At 40.9% G+C, this 21,334-nt stretch overlaps 1 protein-coding gene across 1 annotated transcript; it reads right to left on the bottom strand.

Moving 5' to 3' along the window:
• Positions 1-1,123: 1,123 nt before the first annotated feature.
• ap1m1 (adaptor related protein complex 1 subunit mu 1) lies at positions 1,124-17,605 on the bottom strand. Its single transcript, XM_085142131.1, has 12 exons — positions 17,411-17,605; positions 16,459-16,615; positions 16,290-16,357; positions 16,064-16,194; positions 12,981-13,128; positions 12,672-12,798; positions 12,122-12,264; positions 10,094-10,165; positions 9,614-9,772; positions 9,207-9,332; positions 2,209-2,284; positions 1,124-1,792 (listed from the first exon to the last, which is right to left on the bottom strand). The coding sequence occupies exons 1-12, from the start codon at positions 17,450-17,452 to the stop codon at positions 1,770-1,772; spliced, it is 1,272 nt and encodes a 423-aa protein (XP_084998257.1). The 5' UTR covers positions 17,453-17,605; the 3' UTR covers positions 1,124-1,769.
• Between the last annotated feature and the right edge of the window lie 3,729 nt (positions 17,606-21,334).

Below are 21,334 nucleotides of genomic sequence, written 5' to 3'. Positions count from 1 at the left end.
GTAGAACGCAGTTGTGAAATAACTCTAGACAGAGGTGGAGATAGCGAAGATAAAATGTATCTGATCTGAGAAGGTGTAATTACCAGTAACATACCTGCCATTCAGGTCAGTGCTGCTGTATTCAAATGCAGCTACATGCTTTCTGCAAAAATATCAAGTGAGCTGACAAAGAAAACACCTAAATAAAGATGTATATCAGACAAACGTCTGGAGGATGGAAAAAGAACAGAGCGCTGAAGATAAACTTGTATTTATAGTATCACACGGGTGAACATTAAACTTCATCTTGATAATTTCTCTAAAAAATGAAAGTAAAAAAACATTTTCTGTCGGTGGATAATGATTCAGGTTTGTTCCCAGACTGTGAACACCTGCTGCGTAGGTGTTTCTCAAAAACAGGTGCCTCGAAAGAAAAATAAAAACAACTGGACTCTAAATGATAAAATCAAGTCTGGCCATGTTGCAGGTAATGTGGTCACTGCAACCCTCAGCACCTGCTCAGAGTGACTCACATGAATTAGGAGTATCACAGTCCCCTTACAAGACAAACTTAAGCAGTGACCTCATGCCGCACCACTGCAGCTTGGCTTGGCGTGAACAATAAGTAGTCTGTGCCGGTCCATTCTACATTTCTCTTGAGCATGTCTGCGATCGCTGACCACAGTTTGAGTCACATCCTTTCCAGCTCTCCTGCTTGTTTACGGAGTGCTTGCACTGAGTTGCCTATGATATCATGGCAGCAGGGGTATTAAGAGGCGCACTGTTTGAAAAGATCTACAGGACCAGGGTGGAAAGAACCATCCAGAGTTAGCTACAACCACAGGTCTGATACAGGAAACCCCCTCGCCAAAGTTTTCCCTCAATTCAGCAATCCTCACTACTCTGCACGACAGGTGTTTGCATGTGACACTACGACAGCTCGCTGTGATGATCGCAGTGATGTTATATACAAAATGACGCAAGCACACCATGGAACATTTTTCTCTAAATAGACATTTAATGGTTTAAAAGCATGTAGGTACAGACAGAGGAAAGAAAAACAGCTGCTGGGGTGGGACGTAGAGATTTCTAATTGTTTACCATGCAACCGAACCTTAACGCATTTAATTTTTTTTTTTTGGGGGGGGGGGGGGGGGAGTCAAACTGACCAACTAACAGCACAACAGCAAATCAGGAAATCAACACTCTGGCACGTATCAATGGCATCACACGGAGAAGATGATACAAAACATGTTTGTTTTCAATTTACAGTTTGTTTCAACTAATAACACTGATCGTTAACATATAATGAAATATATACACATCGTCAACAAAAAGGAATTGTGGCAGAACAAAGCAGCTTCATACAAAAAACTTTCCAGGCTGACTGAGTGGGATGTTGACCTGTGTGTAGCTGATTACAGTAACGTTAAATTGGAAATGTAACACTTGGTTGTTGTTTTTTTAACAAATCTGACCCACTGTGATAGATTGTGCACGACTCTTCGCTGCATCGGGTGATGTAAACACTCCTCCTGCTATCCTTGACCTTCGTATCGGGAGCCACACTGCAGTGAAACAATCAATTTCGAACCTTGCCTATCTGAAGGCTCCGTCTAAGATTTGCATTGATCATAAACAAATGTAACATCAACTAATACAAAACTAAACTAAAACGAGATACTGGCAATCCTCCGCTGTTACGACTGCCACCTGCCATTGATAGCACATTAGCGGCTCGACTCCACCCCGTCTGACTTCCACCTGCCCACTGCCGGCTGAGGCGCTGCCTATTGAGTCCGGAGCTGGTAATCTGGGAAGGAAATGAACAGGACTTAATCAAATGGGGGGGGGGAAAAAAGAAGAGGGAATCTGAGAGAAATCAAGTGGAGGCAGCTGATGCTTTCCACCCAGAATGAATGGAATATGGAGGAAATGAGATGAGGATGTTTAGCAATTACTGGCAACATTAGCAAAAAGACCAACATGTGCAACCTTGGTAATCTCAGTGTGAAGATCGGGGAAGCTCGACAAAGAAAGTTCACTTTCTCACATTTTGCAGGACGTTGCCACATTGCCTCGTGTACTACAGCGTATCCCCTTTTCATAGAACTGCATCGGTGCAAGGTCAGTTCCCACCGCATTGCACTGCATTGCCTAACTGTTGCCTAATACCTGCACATATGGGCACTCAGTGTCTCATAACAGCACCAGTGTGAAGTGACCTACCTCCGTTTTGGGTGATGTAGCGCACCCACGGCAGGGCCTGATATCCACTCTTCTCAATGATCTTGAGGTAACGCACCTATGAGTAAGAAAAAAGAAAAAGCAGCTGACATAAACATGGTTGAAATTTAAAAAAATAATAAATAAATAAGTATGTGTATATGGCGGGGTCAATAAGTCATCTCTAACACAATCTCAGATACGGTGTTAAAGTTCTAGAGTAATGTGCTATTCTAGAGTATATTCAATGAATCATTTCCTCATAAAATTATTTGAGATATTAAAAAATACTTTTACGTTTATCATCTAACCTGCACTCGGGCATCTAACCACTGATGGCTACCATCCCAGTATGAACCTGGTAAGGACAAGCTACATATTTCATGCAGAATAAAAAAAACAAAAATCACACCTACAGGAAACTGACAGCTGACACTTCACCTAAGATACAAGCCTGTGAACTCTACAAAGAACGATAGCACCCAGAGGAAGTGAGTGCATTGAAAAGAAGAAAAAAAAAAAAAAGACAAAACAACGTAAACTGCCTGCTTGATTTCTAACTGAGGTGCACCCTGGACAGGTTGCCGGTCGCAGGAGACCGACCCTGAGAGAAAGATACTCATTCACACTCGAGTTCACACCCAGAGTCAGTTCAATTCTAAGTGCTAACCGCTGCACCACCACACCGCCCTATTCTAAAGATGTGGTTTTATTTCCACCCAACATGCACTTATTGTTCCATTTGCTGTTTTTATAAAACTGCAACGTATGTTTATTTCTCGAATCTTGAGAAATAAGCAGTTATTTCTCATAACAGCTGCACTACTTTGTTGCTCACTGGGCTTCTTGAAGAAGCATATTTAAGAGTTTAATGGCAAAGCTAAAGGTCTCAGAAACATACAAAACATATACATGTATAATTCTTTTATTGAATGCATTTTTTTTTTTTTACCCACAATGATAATTGGCATTTTCTCCAACTGCTTTCTGCATAATAGCAAGTTACCAAGCACCCGTTGCCTCTCTAAGCAGCAGGTTGATAAGCGCTCAGCAGTCGAGAGATATGCTTTTAAGGCCGCTGTGAGTTGTAGTAAAAGTTTTGTTGTTGATGAGGAAGCTGTAGTATGACTCACACAGAGAAGAGGGAAGCAACTACAGAACAGCTTTCAAGGGAGACACAAAAATAATTGACATAACTGTATTTTTGTAAGTCCTGGGAGCAAAAAAAAAAAAGAAAAAAAAGGGGAAAAAAATTCCACATCAGCACTATTGAGATACAACTTTCACAAGTCATTAACTGATATTTCACCAACCCAGTGTTACCACAGAGTTGATTTTCGAGAAGAGAGGCTAAAAATATCACTTCGTCTTCACTATATGTCCATCTTTGATTGCACACATGTTTTTTCCCTGGACAGGTGTGGGAAATGACACTGGCACAGTGTGCGTGTGAAAAGTTTTTAAATGCTGAAATAGTTCACTTCACTTATCTGAATAATATCACAACAACATACCACAATGCAAGCAGAATTTCATGGTAATTACATGGTAAATACTGTGTAATTGGCACATCTAACACACAAAAAACAATATGCGGTGTCATAATTTGCAGGGATGAGGCGCAAAGCCATCTTAAAGCTGACATGACCCCCGCTCTGGGAGACGTCACCATGTCATGTCTCTATCATGCCAGTTCCCAGCTAGGAGCCGGATATACGGCGCAGGAATTTGCGGGTCAAGTGGTGGCAGGGCTCTGGTGAGGCCTCGGTACCGGCCGCCTTGTTATTACCTTCCAGTACACAGTGAGGTCAGAGCGAGAGAGCGCCGTGGTCACCAGAGACATGACGACAAGCGCATAGACGTGGGATCACTGAGTCTGCCGGCACAGCACTTCTCCTCGAACGCTGCAGCCAAACATGCAGTCGGCCTGACCGTGGGTACGCAGTCAGCAAAACGGCACCAAAAGCCATCCTCCGCAAAATATCATTATGGCTTGTAAGATGAGAAGGGGAAAGGAGGATGTTTGTTGTATCTAGTTTGGTAAGTACAGACTGCATGTGTGGTCTGCACTTATCAGGCTTTTGGTAGAAGTTATGGCTCAGAAACCATCTGCCAGCATGTTTGGGTTCCTTCGACTTCACCTAAAGAAGCACAATTTGAAAATATTACAGCAGCTCTGCTCTCACTGCCACTCAGCCAAAGTGTGGGGTTGCTCCATTTTCTAGTTAAGTTTATAAGGTGGAGTTACGTGCATCACACACACTTCACATGTGCGCTTCCCTACATTTAGTGGTAGAGTTAAGAGGAACTTTCTCATGCTTTGATATTTACATGTGTCTAATTAAGATTCACAGCCTCTTCTCACACGTAGAGAGTGGCGTTACTGGCAGCATTTGGGTCTGAGACCCAGTCTGCTGTTGCCCTGTAATAAGGGAAAGGTTACAGGCTTGAAACAAGAGTTTGATGGGAATATGGTTCTTAATAGGCTCCCTCTAAAATAGTGGGTGCACCACGGTGTCAATGCAAATGTTCTCAAGCTTCTGGTCTCCCAATCAAAGCTCTGTACTTTGAAGACCTTTCAATCACTGATTCTAACACTTTGTTTATATGTTCTAAACATGTGCAGAGCAGTTCATTGCATTACTAAATTTAAAACGAGTCTTTATAACTTCTCAAATTCGACTACAACTTCCTTTTTCTCTCAATATTACAAATCAACCAAAGTGTAAAGTACAAAATGTTTTTTGAGTGATCATCTGAACCGTCTGATAAAACGCTGCAAGCAGCCCCACCTTGCAGGCAAACTTAATGAATCGGTTGAAGCTCAATGTGCAACCTGCAGCACTCAGCTGAAGTACGTTAGGTGTAAAAATCCCTGGGGTGCTTTGTGGCTTTCAGATTCAAACCTTTTCAGGTGGCTTCCTTCCAGGAAGTTACAAATTAAGCCGAGAAAGAAAAAAACGATCTTGTTCACGATGGAGTTTCATAGATAATCATGTTTTTTGAGTTGTGGTTTAGCGCTACATAGTTTTGCGAACACAATTATGTAAAATGAACACCTCAGATGCCTTTGCAGGTTTTGAAAAATCCAAAGAGAAAAACTGAATACTGCCCTGCAATTAAAAGTTTACTGATCACCATCAGCACGATCTTTTTAATTCCAGGATTATACCTGCAATATTTCAAAACATCCACCCCATCGCTCCAATGTCTGCCACTTATCTGGATCCAGCTATCTAAGCAGAGCCAACTCTCCCCAGCCACCCAGAGAGACATAATCTCTCCAGCATGTCATGCGGTCTCCTAGCAGTTAGGGAAGCCCCTAATACTTCAACTCAGAGGCCTCCAGATGGCATACCAGGCATATGACTGGACCACCTTAACTGGCTCCTTTCAATGTGGATGATCAGTGTTTGACTCACACTCTCTCCCAGTTATCAGAGTTTCTCGCTCCATCTCCAAGCGTGAGCACAAACACTCTATAGAGGAACCTCATTTCTGCTGTTTGTGTTTGTGATCTCATTCTTTTGGTCATTACCCAAACGTGTGGCCATACGTGAAGTTAGAAACATAAACTGATCAGTTCAGCCACATCTTTGAGCACTCTGTGCACCACAACAGTACGTCATATCGCTTTACTCCCCACAGATCCTGGATTAATCTCCTGCTCCACTCTCTCCGCACTAGCGATCGAGACCACGACATGCTTCAGCTCCTCCATCTGACTTACATGCAATAAACAAATGTAAAGAAAATAAGAGGCGGTGGATATGGACCACTTTATTCTCATCACTAGGCACAATTTCACTTCTGCAGGGTGTGTACAGATTAAAGTGATGAGAAAACACTTTTTTTCTGAGTGTGTTTCAGTCACCAAAGGTCACCAGTGTTTGAAGAAAACCACAAAAAAGAGGATTCATCTCCTACACTGATGCGCTATTCCACCGAAACAAAGAATATACAAAGTGCAACTACAAATATCGTACTAAACATCACAGTTTAAATGTTGTTTGTGTGTGTGTGTGTGTGTGTGTTTTAAATAATTAATTACCATTCTTACAGATGATGTCAGTTTTTAATGTAGGAAAAACACTTCATCCCATCACTGTGCAAAGCCGCCTGTGTTACTGCACTAATTCATACATTAGCTCTTATTCCAGCATCTGTTTGTTTATGACCAAACAGTAATTTAAAGGAAGGAACGAATGGGGGATTATTTCTTTCAGCTACCTAATTGCCACAGAAAACGTAAAGCATTCTTATACTGCCAAAAAGCAACCCAATTACAACTATCATGCATTTCAATTAAGTTGAGCTTCTCGTTTCCGAGTGGGCTGCATAATATCCGTAGAATTTAATAAAGTTTTATCGAGAACCATAGGAAATGTGGAGACGCTGGAAAATATGACCTTTTAGCTCTTTTAATGGGAGCCACAGAGAAAACAGTAATAAAAGTTCAGACGTAATTGAAATTGTGTTAGCAGCAGAGAGAGGAGTCTCTAGCAGTCTCAAAGAGTCAACTATAAGTTGATGACACAGCTTATTAGTAAGACTACACTTGTGGTTTTAAAGTATTTTCTGAAGAAGGACGTTTACATACGCGTCAATGCTTTGAGTTATAACTGATGCTACAGATTTTGTGACAGCATTTCCTTGACCTACGTGTAACAAAAGACACACGCAGGGTTAATTATGTAACAGTCGTAGGTATAATACTTCCTTAATATACCTACGAGAGATTCGCCATGCCCTTCCCCACACAAGACTGTAAAAGCGATGAAACAGACACGTTCAGATGATTTCAGGTTCACGTGAAGGAGTGCATGTGTGAAGTGTCCAGACATGTACTGATGTCTGTGAAGGAATCAAGCCAGAGCGAGTAAGTGTGTTTGTGTTTGGCTGCCAGAGCTGGTTCTGGTGCAGCAGTGGCAGCAGATGAGTTCAGGTATGGATGTTCACACGCTTCACACGTGCTTTCCTTCCATCATTGTCCCACACTTCAGATTTGTAATACATTAAGTTTCGAAAACCGTAAAAAAATGTATACATTTCCGCCTTCAGTTCTCAGATCCTACATGGACATACCCCACCCTCACTGGGTGAGTTCAATATTCATGTTAAAACTGAATATTAGTGAACAGGTGTTATTAGCTGCCTTCAGCTCATTTAAAAGTCACCTCAAGTGACGGCTAAGAGGAACCAGACCTGTGATCGTTAATTTTTTTGTGCATTATATTTGATTCTGTACGCTTTTATATTTATGTCCTGTGGGGGCTTGTTTTAATCTACTGTGGATTTACATGTTGTAATTTCATGTTTAATGGTACATTGTCTGATGTTGTGTTTTTATCTGACCTGCTGTTAAATAAATACATTCAAAACCGATTTTTAACCCGGTGACAGTTTAGATCTTTATGCTCTCTTCGTGATACAGTGGTCCCTCGTTTATCGCGGGAGTTCAAACCTTTGTAGAAAAATAAGTCCAGTACTATAGAATGAAACCAAAGATCAAACCCTGTTTTCAGGTCCAGAACATGGGAACAGAGCAGCTGCGAGAGAATTCAACATGAATGAATCAATGGTACGGAAGTAGAGGAATCAAGAAGAATGAGTTGAGTCAAGTTTGACTTATCTGACTGTTGTGTTTCGCTTAATGCGCCTTATAATCCGGTGCGCCTTTTGGTCTGAAATATACGGTAACTTCTACCTTCCGCAGCTACCGCAGGCGTCTTTGATGGTGCAAAACGTTTCATCGACATTGTTGTGTTTGTTGGGAGAAAACTTACAAACATACAGTGCAGTCTCACTGCTAGCGATCGCAGATTTATGTAAATTTGACAAGCTGAACGCATTCTGTACTGTATAGGAGACACGGCACGAGATTGATTGACAATAGTCTACAGCCAATCAGGACGCAGAAAACAATGTGCTGTAAAAAGGCGAAAATGCGTTATAGTGAGGGACCACTGTATATGCCAATGACTAATGTACAGAATGACAGTCATAATGAAATGTTCAGGAAAGAGAAACGGACAGCCTGACAAACAACCTGAAAACAGCATAAAATAAGCAAAATGTGTGTGTGTTTTCTTTTCCTAAGACAGTTAGGCAGTGGCATTGATGTCTGGCCCAACATTGTTTAAAAAACAGCTTTTACAATGTCAAGTTTAAACATCTGACCCCTAAGAGTATCTCTAAGGATATTTCAGGAGCTCTTGCTTTAGATAAAAAGTACAACGCTAAATTACCTGTGGCTGGTGTAAAACTGAGGTATAATTGTGCAAATGTACCTGTGGAAACACTGTTATTTTCATTGGAGGCCATAATATGATATTTTCAAATGAAGTTTGTCAAGTCGCCATTGTTTCCTCACATCAAGACATGGGAAAACGCTACACATATAATCACAGGACAACTGTGATTATACAGTATGAGTAGAGTGCATGTGTGTAAGTCTGCGGCGAGCAAGAGATTTCATTTAAACATGGAGCAGAAATGAAGCCTAAACATTAGCTTCTGTCTCAAGTTTCAGGTCAAAGGCAATCAAAATCCAATGAATCTACTCACCTGCTAACACTGACATTTTATATCATTGTGATTAACAGAAAAGCAGAGGGCCAAGTTCAACTTGATGAGCAGTTGGCTCAATGCTAGAAATTTCTTAACCACACAGGGAAGCTGACTGTTTAGCAGTGCTCCCTTACTGCCCCCTCTGGCTATAAACAGGGCCGACGTGGATTGTTTGAATTCCAGCTGTGGAAACGGGGACAGCTGTGTGATGTTGCTACATACCAAGAATTCTAAACCCAAAATAATAATCAAAACCGCAGGTGTAAATAAGCAGCATTTGGTTCAGCATGCTTACAGACAGTATGTCACAAAGGGATGATGAATACATTTTTACTGTATGAACAGACAGTGTTTGTTTTTTGTTTAACAGCTTGTTGTTTGCTTAGGGTTGACAAGTTATTTGAGAAACCGCCGCTTGACGGAGATCATACCTGGATGCCTGAGGTAGTGAAGTATGGGATCTCAAACTTGACACTGATTGGTGGTTTCCCCTCCTTATCTTCAGCCTCTACGCTCGGGAGGCCGAAGTGGGCTCTCATCAAATACTCCTTTCCACCCTGTGAGAAGTTGCAACACAAGCGCTTTAATAAAAGACGAAAACAAACTATAAATCTACTGTGTTTCAGCTTGTAAAAGGAAAACCAGATTGTATAAAGGCCCACAGCTGCTCCGGGTTGTTTCGAAGAAGTATAATTACAATCTGCATGTTTTTATTAACAATAAAAACCAGAATTGTGTAGCTTTATAACATAAGCAAACTTCCATCCAAAAGCCTAGGGTAATATTACACAATTTCTGCAACCGTATGTATGAAGCTCGTGAGTCAGTTTCTGCTCACAGGGAAAGACTTGATTGACCAGACGATCTCACTGTTCTCAGGCACCCACTTCACACTGCCCACTGTGGTCTTGAATTTGGGTGAGTCAGCGTCCGTTGGCACGGGAATGTGAATTTCCACGTTGTTGGCTGTGGAACGCCTCTTGAACTGACTCTTTGCCTAAGAACCAAAACAAGCAGGTCAAGTCTAACACGCTTCTCTGCCTAAACAGGGTATTAAAACAGGGATTAATTTAATGCGCATTTAAAACCTTAATAGTCAGGGTTACCACGCATGACAACATGATACAGAACATAAACAGCCTGATCATAATTGCTGTATGCTTTGCCTGACTGAACATATAGAAGCTTAAGCCAGGCTGAGCTCCAATCATTTGTAACTCCACTTTAATTTTTCTTTAAAGGAATGACAGCAATAATAGTTCAGCTACACATGACGCGGGCAACTACGGTAAATGTACCCACTGAAAAAGCTTCCAACCTTAATCATGTACTCAATCCGACTGTGAGAGTGCTTTTCGATAACAGACTCAATCCAGATCAGGGGCTTCACCTGAAACAGAAAAACCACATCGATTTTAAGTGCACAAATGTCAAACGCACCACTTTAAATAACACATGACTTAGTCGCCACCCAGTGGGCAGCAGGTGTTACTACAGCAACCGAATATAAGTCATTTTGAGACTAGCTCGTACATTTATTTTGTTTCTACAGCAACCAGCAAAAGATACTCATATACTCATGCTGCAGTGGTGTCGGCTGTATTGTGTGAAATCTTGTAAAGGAAAATTAGGGAGAAACAGAGATTGCTCAAAACTTTGGAGTGACTTTGCAATCTGCGTTATTATGTAACTGCTTCTTGGTATATCCTTTTAAAATAGACGGTTACATCATCAAGAGACTGAACTTTAATCATGTTTGATCAACTTTAATGTTTCCTTTGTATTTTTGTAGGGTCTTTACCTTACGACATAAAGCGCTTCGAGGCAACTGTTGTTGCGATTTGGCTCTATATAAATAATCTTTATTTATGAACGACGCCCAGCAAGCACAGATCTGGATTTAAAATGAACAGATTTGTAGTTTTTGTCCACACGCAGACAGCCTTCGTGCTTAATCTGAGGCACATGCTATGGTATAGAAGCAGGTATAATATGGAAAAACCAAAGTATAAAAGAAACCATCCTTCAAACAGTTTTTACACGTACACGGTAAAGGGCTTAAACGGCATAAAATAAAATACAGACAATTTAAAAAAGTATTCAAGTGCTTAGCTGAGTAATATAACCAAGAAAAATTGCTTCTTGGATTAACAATTTCAGTTCTGTGCGCTGCAGCTCCTTGTTAACTAAAACTGAAAGACTTCTGCTCAACTATACCACTTCCTTTCCGGCACGCTTACTGGCAAAACTGTTGTGAAACACTTATAGAAACCATGATCCCAGTTCAAACTGGCAGAACATTGTGAGTGTGCCTATAGAGTATCATTTGACTCAACAAATGTAATTTATCAGTTCCTTTCATCAAGAAGGTTTTTTAAACGTTTTTTGAGAGTAGAGGATAATGGTTGAGATCTTATCTGCTCTCTTTTTGTTTTTTGAGTGTTTTTTTCCCCTTCAGAAAAAAAGCACAGTTAAACACTATTCATAACACACGCCTATGTGTGACAACCACAGACCAAGTACTAAACCGTGTGGTTGTGTTTCACCTGTTTTCTTCTGTGGTTATCAAAAACATTGATGAACAGATGAGGTACTAGTCTAAGCTGCTGGCTCATGAATACAGGCGTATTTCTGTATACAAATAATTCTGCCACAAACCCCCCACCGTCGCTACCGCCCCGAAACAGCCTTCTCCCAAAGGAGTTCTATTCAAAATATTTTAACCTGTTTTTTTTATATTAGTTCTGGTTCAAATTCACTTTACTTAAAATATCTATTTTAATCAAACCAGAAATAACAGAAAAACGCAAAGGCTCGCATAAGTGTAAGATAAGAAGTATATGGGAAAATAAAGCAACACTTACTTAACTATAAGCAGACCAATTGCGTAGTTGCCCCCTACAGGCCCATTTTGGAAAGGAAAAGCCCAACATAAAACATTTTAAAATGGGTTTTTTTGTCCCCCAAAAAGAAGCAAGCAAACACTTTATCCTCTTAGGAATTAAAAACTCTCACTAAGGTGACATTAGGAGGCTTTATAGCAGAGGTTCTCATACATTTTCTGGAAAGCTTCCTCTTCAGATGCAGAAAATGCTCCTTAATTTCTATCAAGCTGAATTTCAGTGCAATAATCGTCACAAAGCAGCATCAGCTGTAACAGTTTTTAGTTTACATAGAATCAAAAATCTGTTCATTCAAATTTAGTTTCACTACTTGGTCACCCACGCTTCAGTATGTATGTATGTATGTTCACTGCATGTCTGTTTGCAGGTGTGTCAGACCCTTTCAGAGCCTTCCTCTGGTTTAGACTCTAACTACTCGACTTGTTCAGCCACATATTACTCACGTGAGTGTTGAGGCGGTAGGACATGAGCTCAAACTCTCCGTCGGGAGGAATGAAGGAGATGGTGCGGTCGTTCTCAAAGCGAGACAGACGGACACACTGGTGAAACTTGACATCTTCCAGCTCTACTGATTTACTCTTCCCTCCTGCAAATACAAGCATCAGAGGCGATTTAACGCGATTAACCAAATTAGCACGAATCAGGTACAGACTAAATAGTTGTTCTAATTAAAATGCGATTTTCCACATGGTACAGCAGGCTGTCAACCAATCAGAATCTCAGTGACTTGGCCCAGTTCCTTCTGTCAATGTGTCAAAGTATCATTGTGCAAGATACTGAACCCCGAGTTCCCTCCGATGCATCCATCAAAATGTGAGCATGTGTGAACGTTAGATAAAAGCGCTTAGGTAAAGATACAAGAACTATGTGTGCTTAAATGACAGAAAAGCACTGTCATCTGGTTATTATTACATCTATTATTACATCAACTATTCATTTATTGCTCAAAAGCTTCAGTACTTTTTTTTTCTTAGCAGCAAAGAAACAACTCACGTCCAGTGTTTTCAAACAGAACTTTGTCGTTCAGTCCGAGCCGTAGCTCGGGCATTCCAGAAAGGAACACGCGCATCTTTATGGAACCAACAATCTCGCTACGGAGAACATTGCCGTTGGCACTAACCTGAAAGACAGTCAATGAGTAAAGACGAACAGATGAAAGCACATATTAGCGATCAAAGACTGTACACACAAAACAACAAGCTGGACAGTCGGAGTGCGCTGTGACGCACCGGGAGAGGAAGTTTACAAACACTCTGACCGGCATTCCTTATGCAACTCGGGCCTTCTAAAACAAGTTCCTACCAGGAGATTCACTGACTCAATGACGTCCAGGAAGACCTCATTTTTCCTGTACTTGATACCCTCTGACCTCCAGGAGACAGCGTTGGTGACTGTGGCGGGGGGTCGCGGGGCCCCAGTGTCTAGCTTGTGGCCCTCCTGAGTTATGTATCTGAGAGACAAAAAAATGTAAACAGGAGGAAAACCTGAGAAAAGGGGAAATTAACTGTCTGAGATGGCGAGTTCCCAGAAAACATCAAAGAAGAACAGAGATTGTCGATTTTATGAGGGAGGATTGTCTGACTTATTACTGTACTCATGTGGGGGAAATCCAGAGTTGGTTTGCTGCACGTCTACATCACTCACTTTTGAAAGACTAAACGGTCATTTACAGTCATTTATGGTGATGACAGTAAGACCTTTTTGACTTGTAGGTATACTGAAATGACGGGACAATACCACAACAAGGGAAAACGCAAACTGTAAAAATCTGACATAAATAAATAAAACAATCAAATATGCTTTTTAGCACAGTGATTTGCACTGATTGAAAACCTGAGAAAATGTCATCGGGAAATTAGCAGTTAAAGCAGTAATGATTATAAATGACAGGAATTTGGCTGCATTCAGCCGCAGGTAAAACGATCTGTTTAAGATCTACTGTTTTTCTACTGAGGTTAGATGCACTTTATTATTTGAGTGATTACAGTGTTTTCTATTCAGGAAACTTCGGGGCTGTTGGTTTTTTGTACTACAAAGGTCAATCACTTCTTAACAGGTTACATAGCCAGGCTAACTTGTGCTGCGAACCAAACCTGCCCCAAAACAGGTTATGTCTGATTAAAGACCAACCTGAGAAATCCCCACCTACTGACCAAGCCGGTCTCTGGAAATTAGCGTCAGCATTCCTTAAAGACCCCTTAGATTTCTGTGCACGTATAGTAGGAGCATCAAAAGTCTTTTTTCCTTACATGCCACTTTATTCCTTGATTTTTTTCACCCCTTATGATCCTAAAACTTGATACCCATTTAAAGGCATACGTAGGTCTAAGGCTATGTTTGAATTTCATTTTTGATTTTATTCACTGCTCGTTCTCAGCCAGCAGCTGAAAGGATAAAACTGTCTGTTAAACATTAATTTAATGAAATACTCAATTATAATCCACCAGATTCTCCTGCGTCATAATGACAAACATCCAGCTTTCAAATAGGATCAACTTTATTTATAAAGCAAATCTTGACCAAAGCGCTTAAAGGGCTCTGACATTCGCACGGTGCTTTTAATACTAATCTACTGTGCAGTGGTTTTCCTCTCACACACACACACACACACACACACCCACGGCTCTCGCTCAGTTAGCTTTGTAATAGCCTGCCGACGTGTCTGCAGCAGCTGTGTTACTTTCAGTCTGTATCATGTGCTTAACGTCTTTGCATTTTTCCCATAGTTACCTTTTATCTACCGTTATAGATTCCTCAGCCTCTCGTCACATGCTTCCAATAACGCCCGATTCATGTCAACACAAAGGGGAAAGTCTGGCTTACTGAGCAAGTTGATAACTGGCTTCACATGACTGCTTATCACGATTGCTAATGTTAGGGTAAGTGAATCCAGATAAGAAAGAGATAGCCTGGCTTTGTTGAACTCATTGTGTTCGAGGCCCAGTTGTTTATCAGCTACAGCTGTCTTAGTATGGTTAGCTCAAAAAGCACCCTAAAGTTAATTTCCAATAATCATGTTGTTTATTCAGGCAGCGCAGTGATTCAGCGATTAGTGCTGGTTCAGGCTCAGCTGGGTGCATTCTGTGTATGTTTTCTCTGAGTGCTCCAGACGGTGCGGTATGATCTGGACAGGTCACCAGTCCATCACAGAGACATCCAACCATTCAAACTTACATTGACACCTTAAAGCCAATTCAGAATCAACAGTTAATCTAACAGGTTAACAACCTAACCTATGTCTTTTGGACTGTGGGAGGAAGGCTCCACACACAAGTCAGTCAGCAGGTGAACTGAAACCCAGAGCCTTCTTGTTAAACTGAAATAAACTGGTCTCAAAAGCATTTTATTTTTGATTAACTTTGCAGCTGTACAGATGTCAGACCTACACTGTAAAGTGCAGCATTATTTCATGGAGATTATTTTGTCTTTTATTACAAGCCCAATTCTAAAAGTTGGGATTCTGTGTAAAATACAAAACCCCCCAGAATGCAGCGATCTGCAAATCTCATAAACCCACATTTTATTCACAACACAACATAGAAAACACACCAAAGGTTTAGCTCTGAGTGAATTTGATGGCAGCAATAAGTCGAAAAATAAAGTTGGGATGAGGCAACAAAAGTCTGGAAATTAAGTGGCACTAAAAAGAAACGTCTGAAGGAAAATTTTGCAACTAATGAGGTTAACCGGCTACATGATCAGGTATTAAAAGAACATCATAAAAACACAGAGCTCGTCTGACATCATCAAACTCAAAATTTTAATTTCAACCTTTTTTTTTTCTTAAGATTTTCACAGATTAAAGATTTGATAAGAACCCAGATTTTCCTGTGAATAAAATCTGGGTTCATGAGATTTGAAAAAAATCACTTCTTACCATCTTATTTACGTTTTACACAACATTTCAACTTTTGGTTAGCCCTCCCAATTGTAGGATTCAGGGGTATTTACTGCTATCAATGAAAGACTATTAATAAGTTTTCAGTCTTGCATGAGTACCTCAACCTGCTCTGTATACCTCATTGAAAACAGACCAGGTTCACGTTTAGAGAGTCTGCCATGTTGTATGGTTTCAAAAGAACTTTTTCGTAGCCACCACAACCTCTCCTACACACATTTAAAGGTTCAGCCCAAGGGTATTCATATGGTTGCGATCTGCAGTTTCACCACTAGATGGCAGTAATTTGCTTCTTATAACTGTTACAGTATGCTAGGAGCCCCATGACTTTGCTTATATATGTTTTAGTTATGAATGACTAAAATGTTATTTTACACATTTGAGTTTTTTTGGTGTAAGAACAAAAATGGACCCATGACACTGAAAATCCGGCTCTTATGAACCCTCATGTTACCCGCAGTGAGACAGCAGCTAAGAGGATACTCACTCTTGGAGAATTTTGCTGTCAGTGGTCTGAGGATAGCCAAAGTCCATCAGCTCATCCATGAGCTCATATATGATAACAAAGTTGTCTCTAATGCTCTCCTCCTCCAATTCTTTGAAATACTCTGAAAAAACCTAAAACAACACAAATAAACATGTTGCACTTGTAGCAAAAGTATATGCATGTGTTATTGTTATTAACTAAAAGCTGGTGAATAATTCAATCATACCTGAACAATTTTGTACAAGAAAGAGAAAACCAGGGAGACGCTGGCATTTTTTTTGGATGTTGCAACCACTGATGTGACGTGTGTTAAGAAGAACTACTACAGGAGAGGAAGTAAGTACAACACGTGGACACTGTAAACGTTGATGTGTTTCAGGGATTAATAAGGATACAGTAGAGATTATTGTGTTTGATCCACATGAAACGGACGCCGCCATGAGCCAGAATTGGTGATAGCGTGCCCTCTTCCTCTTTGTCCATCAGAAGGGTCATGAAGTGCTCAATCTCTGACATATCCACATCTCCCCGATAATTTCGGCACACCAAGACCTGAAAGAGAAAAACAGCACATGTGCAACTTTCATTAATATCAGTGAGTCACTGTAGCTTCACATTAAAGCTCAGCTCTCATTTAAGCTAAAAAAAAAAAAAAAGTGTTACTTCCCAACAAAGAAAAGGAAAAAAAAAATTGCACGAGTATATTCAGTGTATCTTAGAATGTATGCAACGCCACTGTGGGCAGCATATAGCAACAATATCATCCTCTATTATAAACAGAACATTCCTCACACAACAGATATTTACATCTCCATAGGTGCAGGCAATGTCTTTTACACGAAACACTAAAAGTTTTTATTTAAAAGGGATTCATATGTTATTATTACACCTGCAAGGCTACAGCAGAGACGTGGATGGAACCTAAATACAAGTAAATCTGACGCCTTAGGAATATTTCATGCCCTTTATGTCTTTTCACTTTTCCATTGATTCAGTCGGATTAAAAACCGACTGTTCGTGTAAATCACAAAGCATCATCACAAGCCCTCGGGCTGTAAATTCAGTGTACAACTCCCTGCTACTAACAGCTGGTCCCCTAGCTGTTAGTCATCGGGTTACATTTTTTTTCTCAACGCTTTCGCCTGACACCTAACTCCAGGTGACATCTGTCATATAAACTGAAAATTGCTGACTTTCGTTACAAGGTAAACCCTTTAAACGGCAGTATGAACCGCTGAAGATACGCTAGTTGGTCGCTGCAGACTGAGCCGCATTATAATCTGTCAAGCAAGAATGTGCTAGCTAGGCTAACCTTAGCTTAGCATTGCCCCTCCACTGTTACTTTACCTTTCCCTTCAAATCCAAGACGTACACGGCGCTCGCAGACATCTTGAACTTATTTACACGAGCCCAGCTAAGCTCGTTATCAGTTGATAATGTTGGCAAAAACTAGTTCAGTGCTAAAAATCAAAGAACAGACTTCCATTCATAATACTGAAAAGAAGAACACAACCCTTCCCCTTTTCTTAACACTCTACATTCGCAAGGAGCGCCCCCTGTGGAATAGGAGGGATCACTACAAGTCTCTGGCATCCTTTTTTTTTTAAAACAAAAAAATTTTATGGTTAAGTCAGTAAGACAGGAACTTAATTTAAATCATTATTAAATAATCTATATGGTAACAACAACAACAATAATAAAAAAATAATTTAGGGTCACTTTAAACCACACCAACTGTAAATTGTAAACTGTAAATTCTAATTGTAACTCTCAAGCATATATTTATTTATTTTCTTCTCATTTGTATATCTATGTATTAGCTTGCTTTGCACTGATGTAACTGATGTAACTAAAATTTACTTTGACTTTGACTTGACTCATACCTTACTGTAGGGTGTAATAAGTGTTTACTATTTCTATGTGGATATTTGTCCATCTGACCATCGTCTGGAGCTTCTCAAAAGCTTATCTGTCTTGGTTGGCTGATCTAATTAAACTACTGTATTGGTAAATATTCTGGGTAACTGAAGTTGAGCTTTTCATTCAAGTGATTTATTTCTGTGCAAATCTTCACAGACAGAAACTGATTTGAGCCGATCTTAACTCTAGTCCCCTTAATGCAAATGATAATCCCACTAAATACTTGTGTGCAAAATATAAATGGCATCCAAGCAACAAACTCTGACTTCCTCAGAGTCAAAACACAAGGAGAAGTCCTGCTGTTTAATATACAAAAAATATAATGCTTATTAGTGTGTCAGTGTGTCATAATTACACAAAGCTACTGCAGTGATATTGGAGGCATTACAGGCTTAGTGTTAGGATAACAGAAGCCTGAGAGCTTGTTCAAGTGTGCTAACCCAAACAAACACACTTGGCTAAATTTGCATTCCCAGCTAATAGAGGTAGCTGAAGAGAGGACAATACAAAAATGCATTGTGGGTGAAAATAAAGCTGTACACAGTCTCTGTCACGGTCTGGCAGGCAGACCGTGGGGATATGGGGAATGAGGACCCAAAACGCAGACTCTGCGATGCAAACAGTGAAAAGCTGTAAACACAATAACTCCCCGTTGTTCCCTTGAACCCCGTGTGTGCTTCCCTCCGACGTCTGTGCTCGTGCTCGTGCTCCCCGCTGTTGTGTTTCTGCACACCCCGTGCGTGCTGCCTTTCTGGACCACTCTTCCTCCTGCAGAAAAAACATAGAAGCAGCCGTCAACACCAACTATGGCGGGCATACACGAACAGCACTGACATATGCTGACACACACTAACTTGGGAGGATACTCAATGAACCCGCGCCGGTGGGAGCTCCAACACTCTCCTAAGTGGCTCCCCCGACGAGCCCTGATCGCCAACAGGTGTGTGGCAGGAACTTCAGGTGTGGCCAGTCCTTCTGCCGGGCCACACCCATTAGGCCCGCATGTGGCTGTTCTCCATCCTCCAGCCACACATGTACACACCCACACCCTGCCTCTACATATAGTGAGTGGAACACAGAACACAGCACAGTGCAGAACGACACACATCCCTAAATAACAACAACAATAACAACAATACTAATAATACCATTAATGGTCCATCCTGCTCACGGACCCCGAGTTCACCAGAGCCGGGTCCGTGACAGTCCCACTTTCTACTGGTTTTGCACCTCTGCCTTTGGTATGAAAAGAATCTCAGCTGTGGGTTTGAGCAGCACGACTGTCATCCTAATGCAAATGATCATCGTACTAATTACAACAGCTGACGTGATAGGATGAAATGGCAGCCCAGCAACAAATACTGACATCATCAGAGGTTAAAACGCCCATGAAACACAAATAGAAGTCCTGCTGTTTCGTATAATCTAAAAATATAATGCTTATTACTGTGTCGGTTTATAATGCACAAACCTACTGGAGTGATTAGGGAGTATTACAAGTTTATTATTAAATTAAACTAAATCCAGGATCCTGCTTCAGTGCACGACTCCAAACAGCTGGTGTTTGTTCTTCTTTTTTAATTGATTTTTAGCACCCAGTCTCACAGTCTTGGAGTGACTCTTTCAGCTGTGGGCTTGCGTACGAACACTGCACCGTGTCACGGTGACAAATCTCTCATCCCTTGGATCCCTTGCGATGGAGTCTACACATTGTCAGAAGTCACAGATACAACTGGACTGGACTGAGTTACACAGCCAAATATAACAGACTGCTGCTTCCCTCAACCACTTCCATACTTTCGACGTGCTGTTTGTGTCTCGTTTATAGACATGTTTGTACAGAACCCTCATAGATCAAGAGAGCTGATATGTTTACTCTGGCTGACAAATCGGTTTGTCTCACTCTGAGTCAATGCATCACCCAGGTGTTACATTTGATTGTACAGGTATTCCCACCGTAAATCCTTTGAGTAGCATATGTTCTTTATTGTGTCATCAAACAGAGTACATAAAGTACAACTGCTTTTGTAAGTAAAATGAGTCCACCATTATGACAAATCCATGACATCAGCCATTTAAGACTACTAAAAGAGTGCTAGTTTGTGTCCTTTGTGGTACTGCTCATCTAAACTCTAATCTGTTCCACCATTCCCATAGCTTTGTGATTTATACTTAGCAGGACCTTGACTCTACTCCCAAGGCGATACTGTGGCTTTTGGGGGAGTTTTTACCATACAAGGAGAAGAGGAGTTTAGCTGGGTTTCCTGTGGGAGGGTTCTGATTTCTCTCACTCCACTTCTGATTCTCTCTCTCTCTTTCTCTCTCTCTGATATCTCCTGTCCTATCTCTTTCTGTTCCCCTGCACAGGTTCTGCTCCAAACCTGCTTTCTCGTCACAAGAAAGCATGAACAGCGTCCTGAATATCATTTAGTGAAAGATCTTCCAAATTCCCTGATTGCAAACGTGAATGCAATTGTGTAACACTTTGTGCAACTGGCATTCTGACACACCAAATAAGGTGCACAGTCACTACCGACACTGAATGTAATGATGTAAGCTTGTGTTAACTCCAGGATCTTGAAGCTATCAAACTGCCACCACGTTTGTAAACCTCTGCCTAAAAAGGCTCCTGCGTGCTCATATCCTGCTGGTCTCTTACTCAGAACGCAAAGAAAAGATTGATATTCCTACAACCATATTCCATCAACTTTCCTCAGCGTTACCCTGGAAAAGCCCAAAAGGCCAACTCAAAACTAAAAGAAAGAAAAACAAACACAGCAGACAGTTTTTTGTTTGACAGATTTCTTTATCCAGTCTTAACCAGCTCTAACTTCAGCTTTGTGATCACACCTTTTTTTGGTTCATGTGGGCCCAAAATTACTGAACACACAAAGGAGCTCTGTTCCTTCAGCATACCTGGAATAATGTACATTCTGGTAACACACGGCTTTCCCCAGACAGCAATTCTCCTCAAACTCAGATGGCCTGAAACTCAGACTCTCAGGTTTATACAGTGCTGTCTTTACCAGAGCTTGGCCAAAATAGTGTCTGTATAAAGACTAATAACAACCAAGATGATGCATGCTGCAGCTGCGTCAGTGCAACGTGAACAACAAGAGATGCATTAGTCCAAGTTTATCTTGAGATGTCACTTAAATGGCCACGGCAAGACGCACCGTTCTTCGAGTTTGTGTGTAATCTTTATTTTTAGCCAGGGCAGCTGGCACAGAAGGGCTGAAAGAAAGCAGACAGGCTTACATGCGCCTCCCAGTTACTAAAGCCATATACATGTTTTCTTTTGTTTTTCTTTGCCTTTCCTGGGGAGTTTTTAATTTTTCTCTTAATAATCTA

The sequence above is a fragment of the Neolamprologus multifasciatus genome, chromosome 18 (assembly GCF_963576455.1).
Source record: "Neolamprologus multifasciatus chromosome 18, fNeoMul1.2, whole genome shotgun sequence".
NCBI lineage: Eukaryota > Metazoa > Chordata > Actinopteri > Cichliformes > Cichlidae > Neolamprologus > Neolamprologus multifasciatus.
The sequence above is the reverse complement of the archived record's forward strand: the minus strand, read 5'-3'. Positions and strand labels throughout refer to the sequence as shown.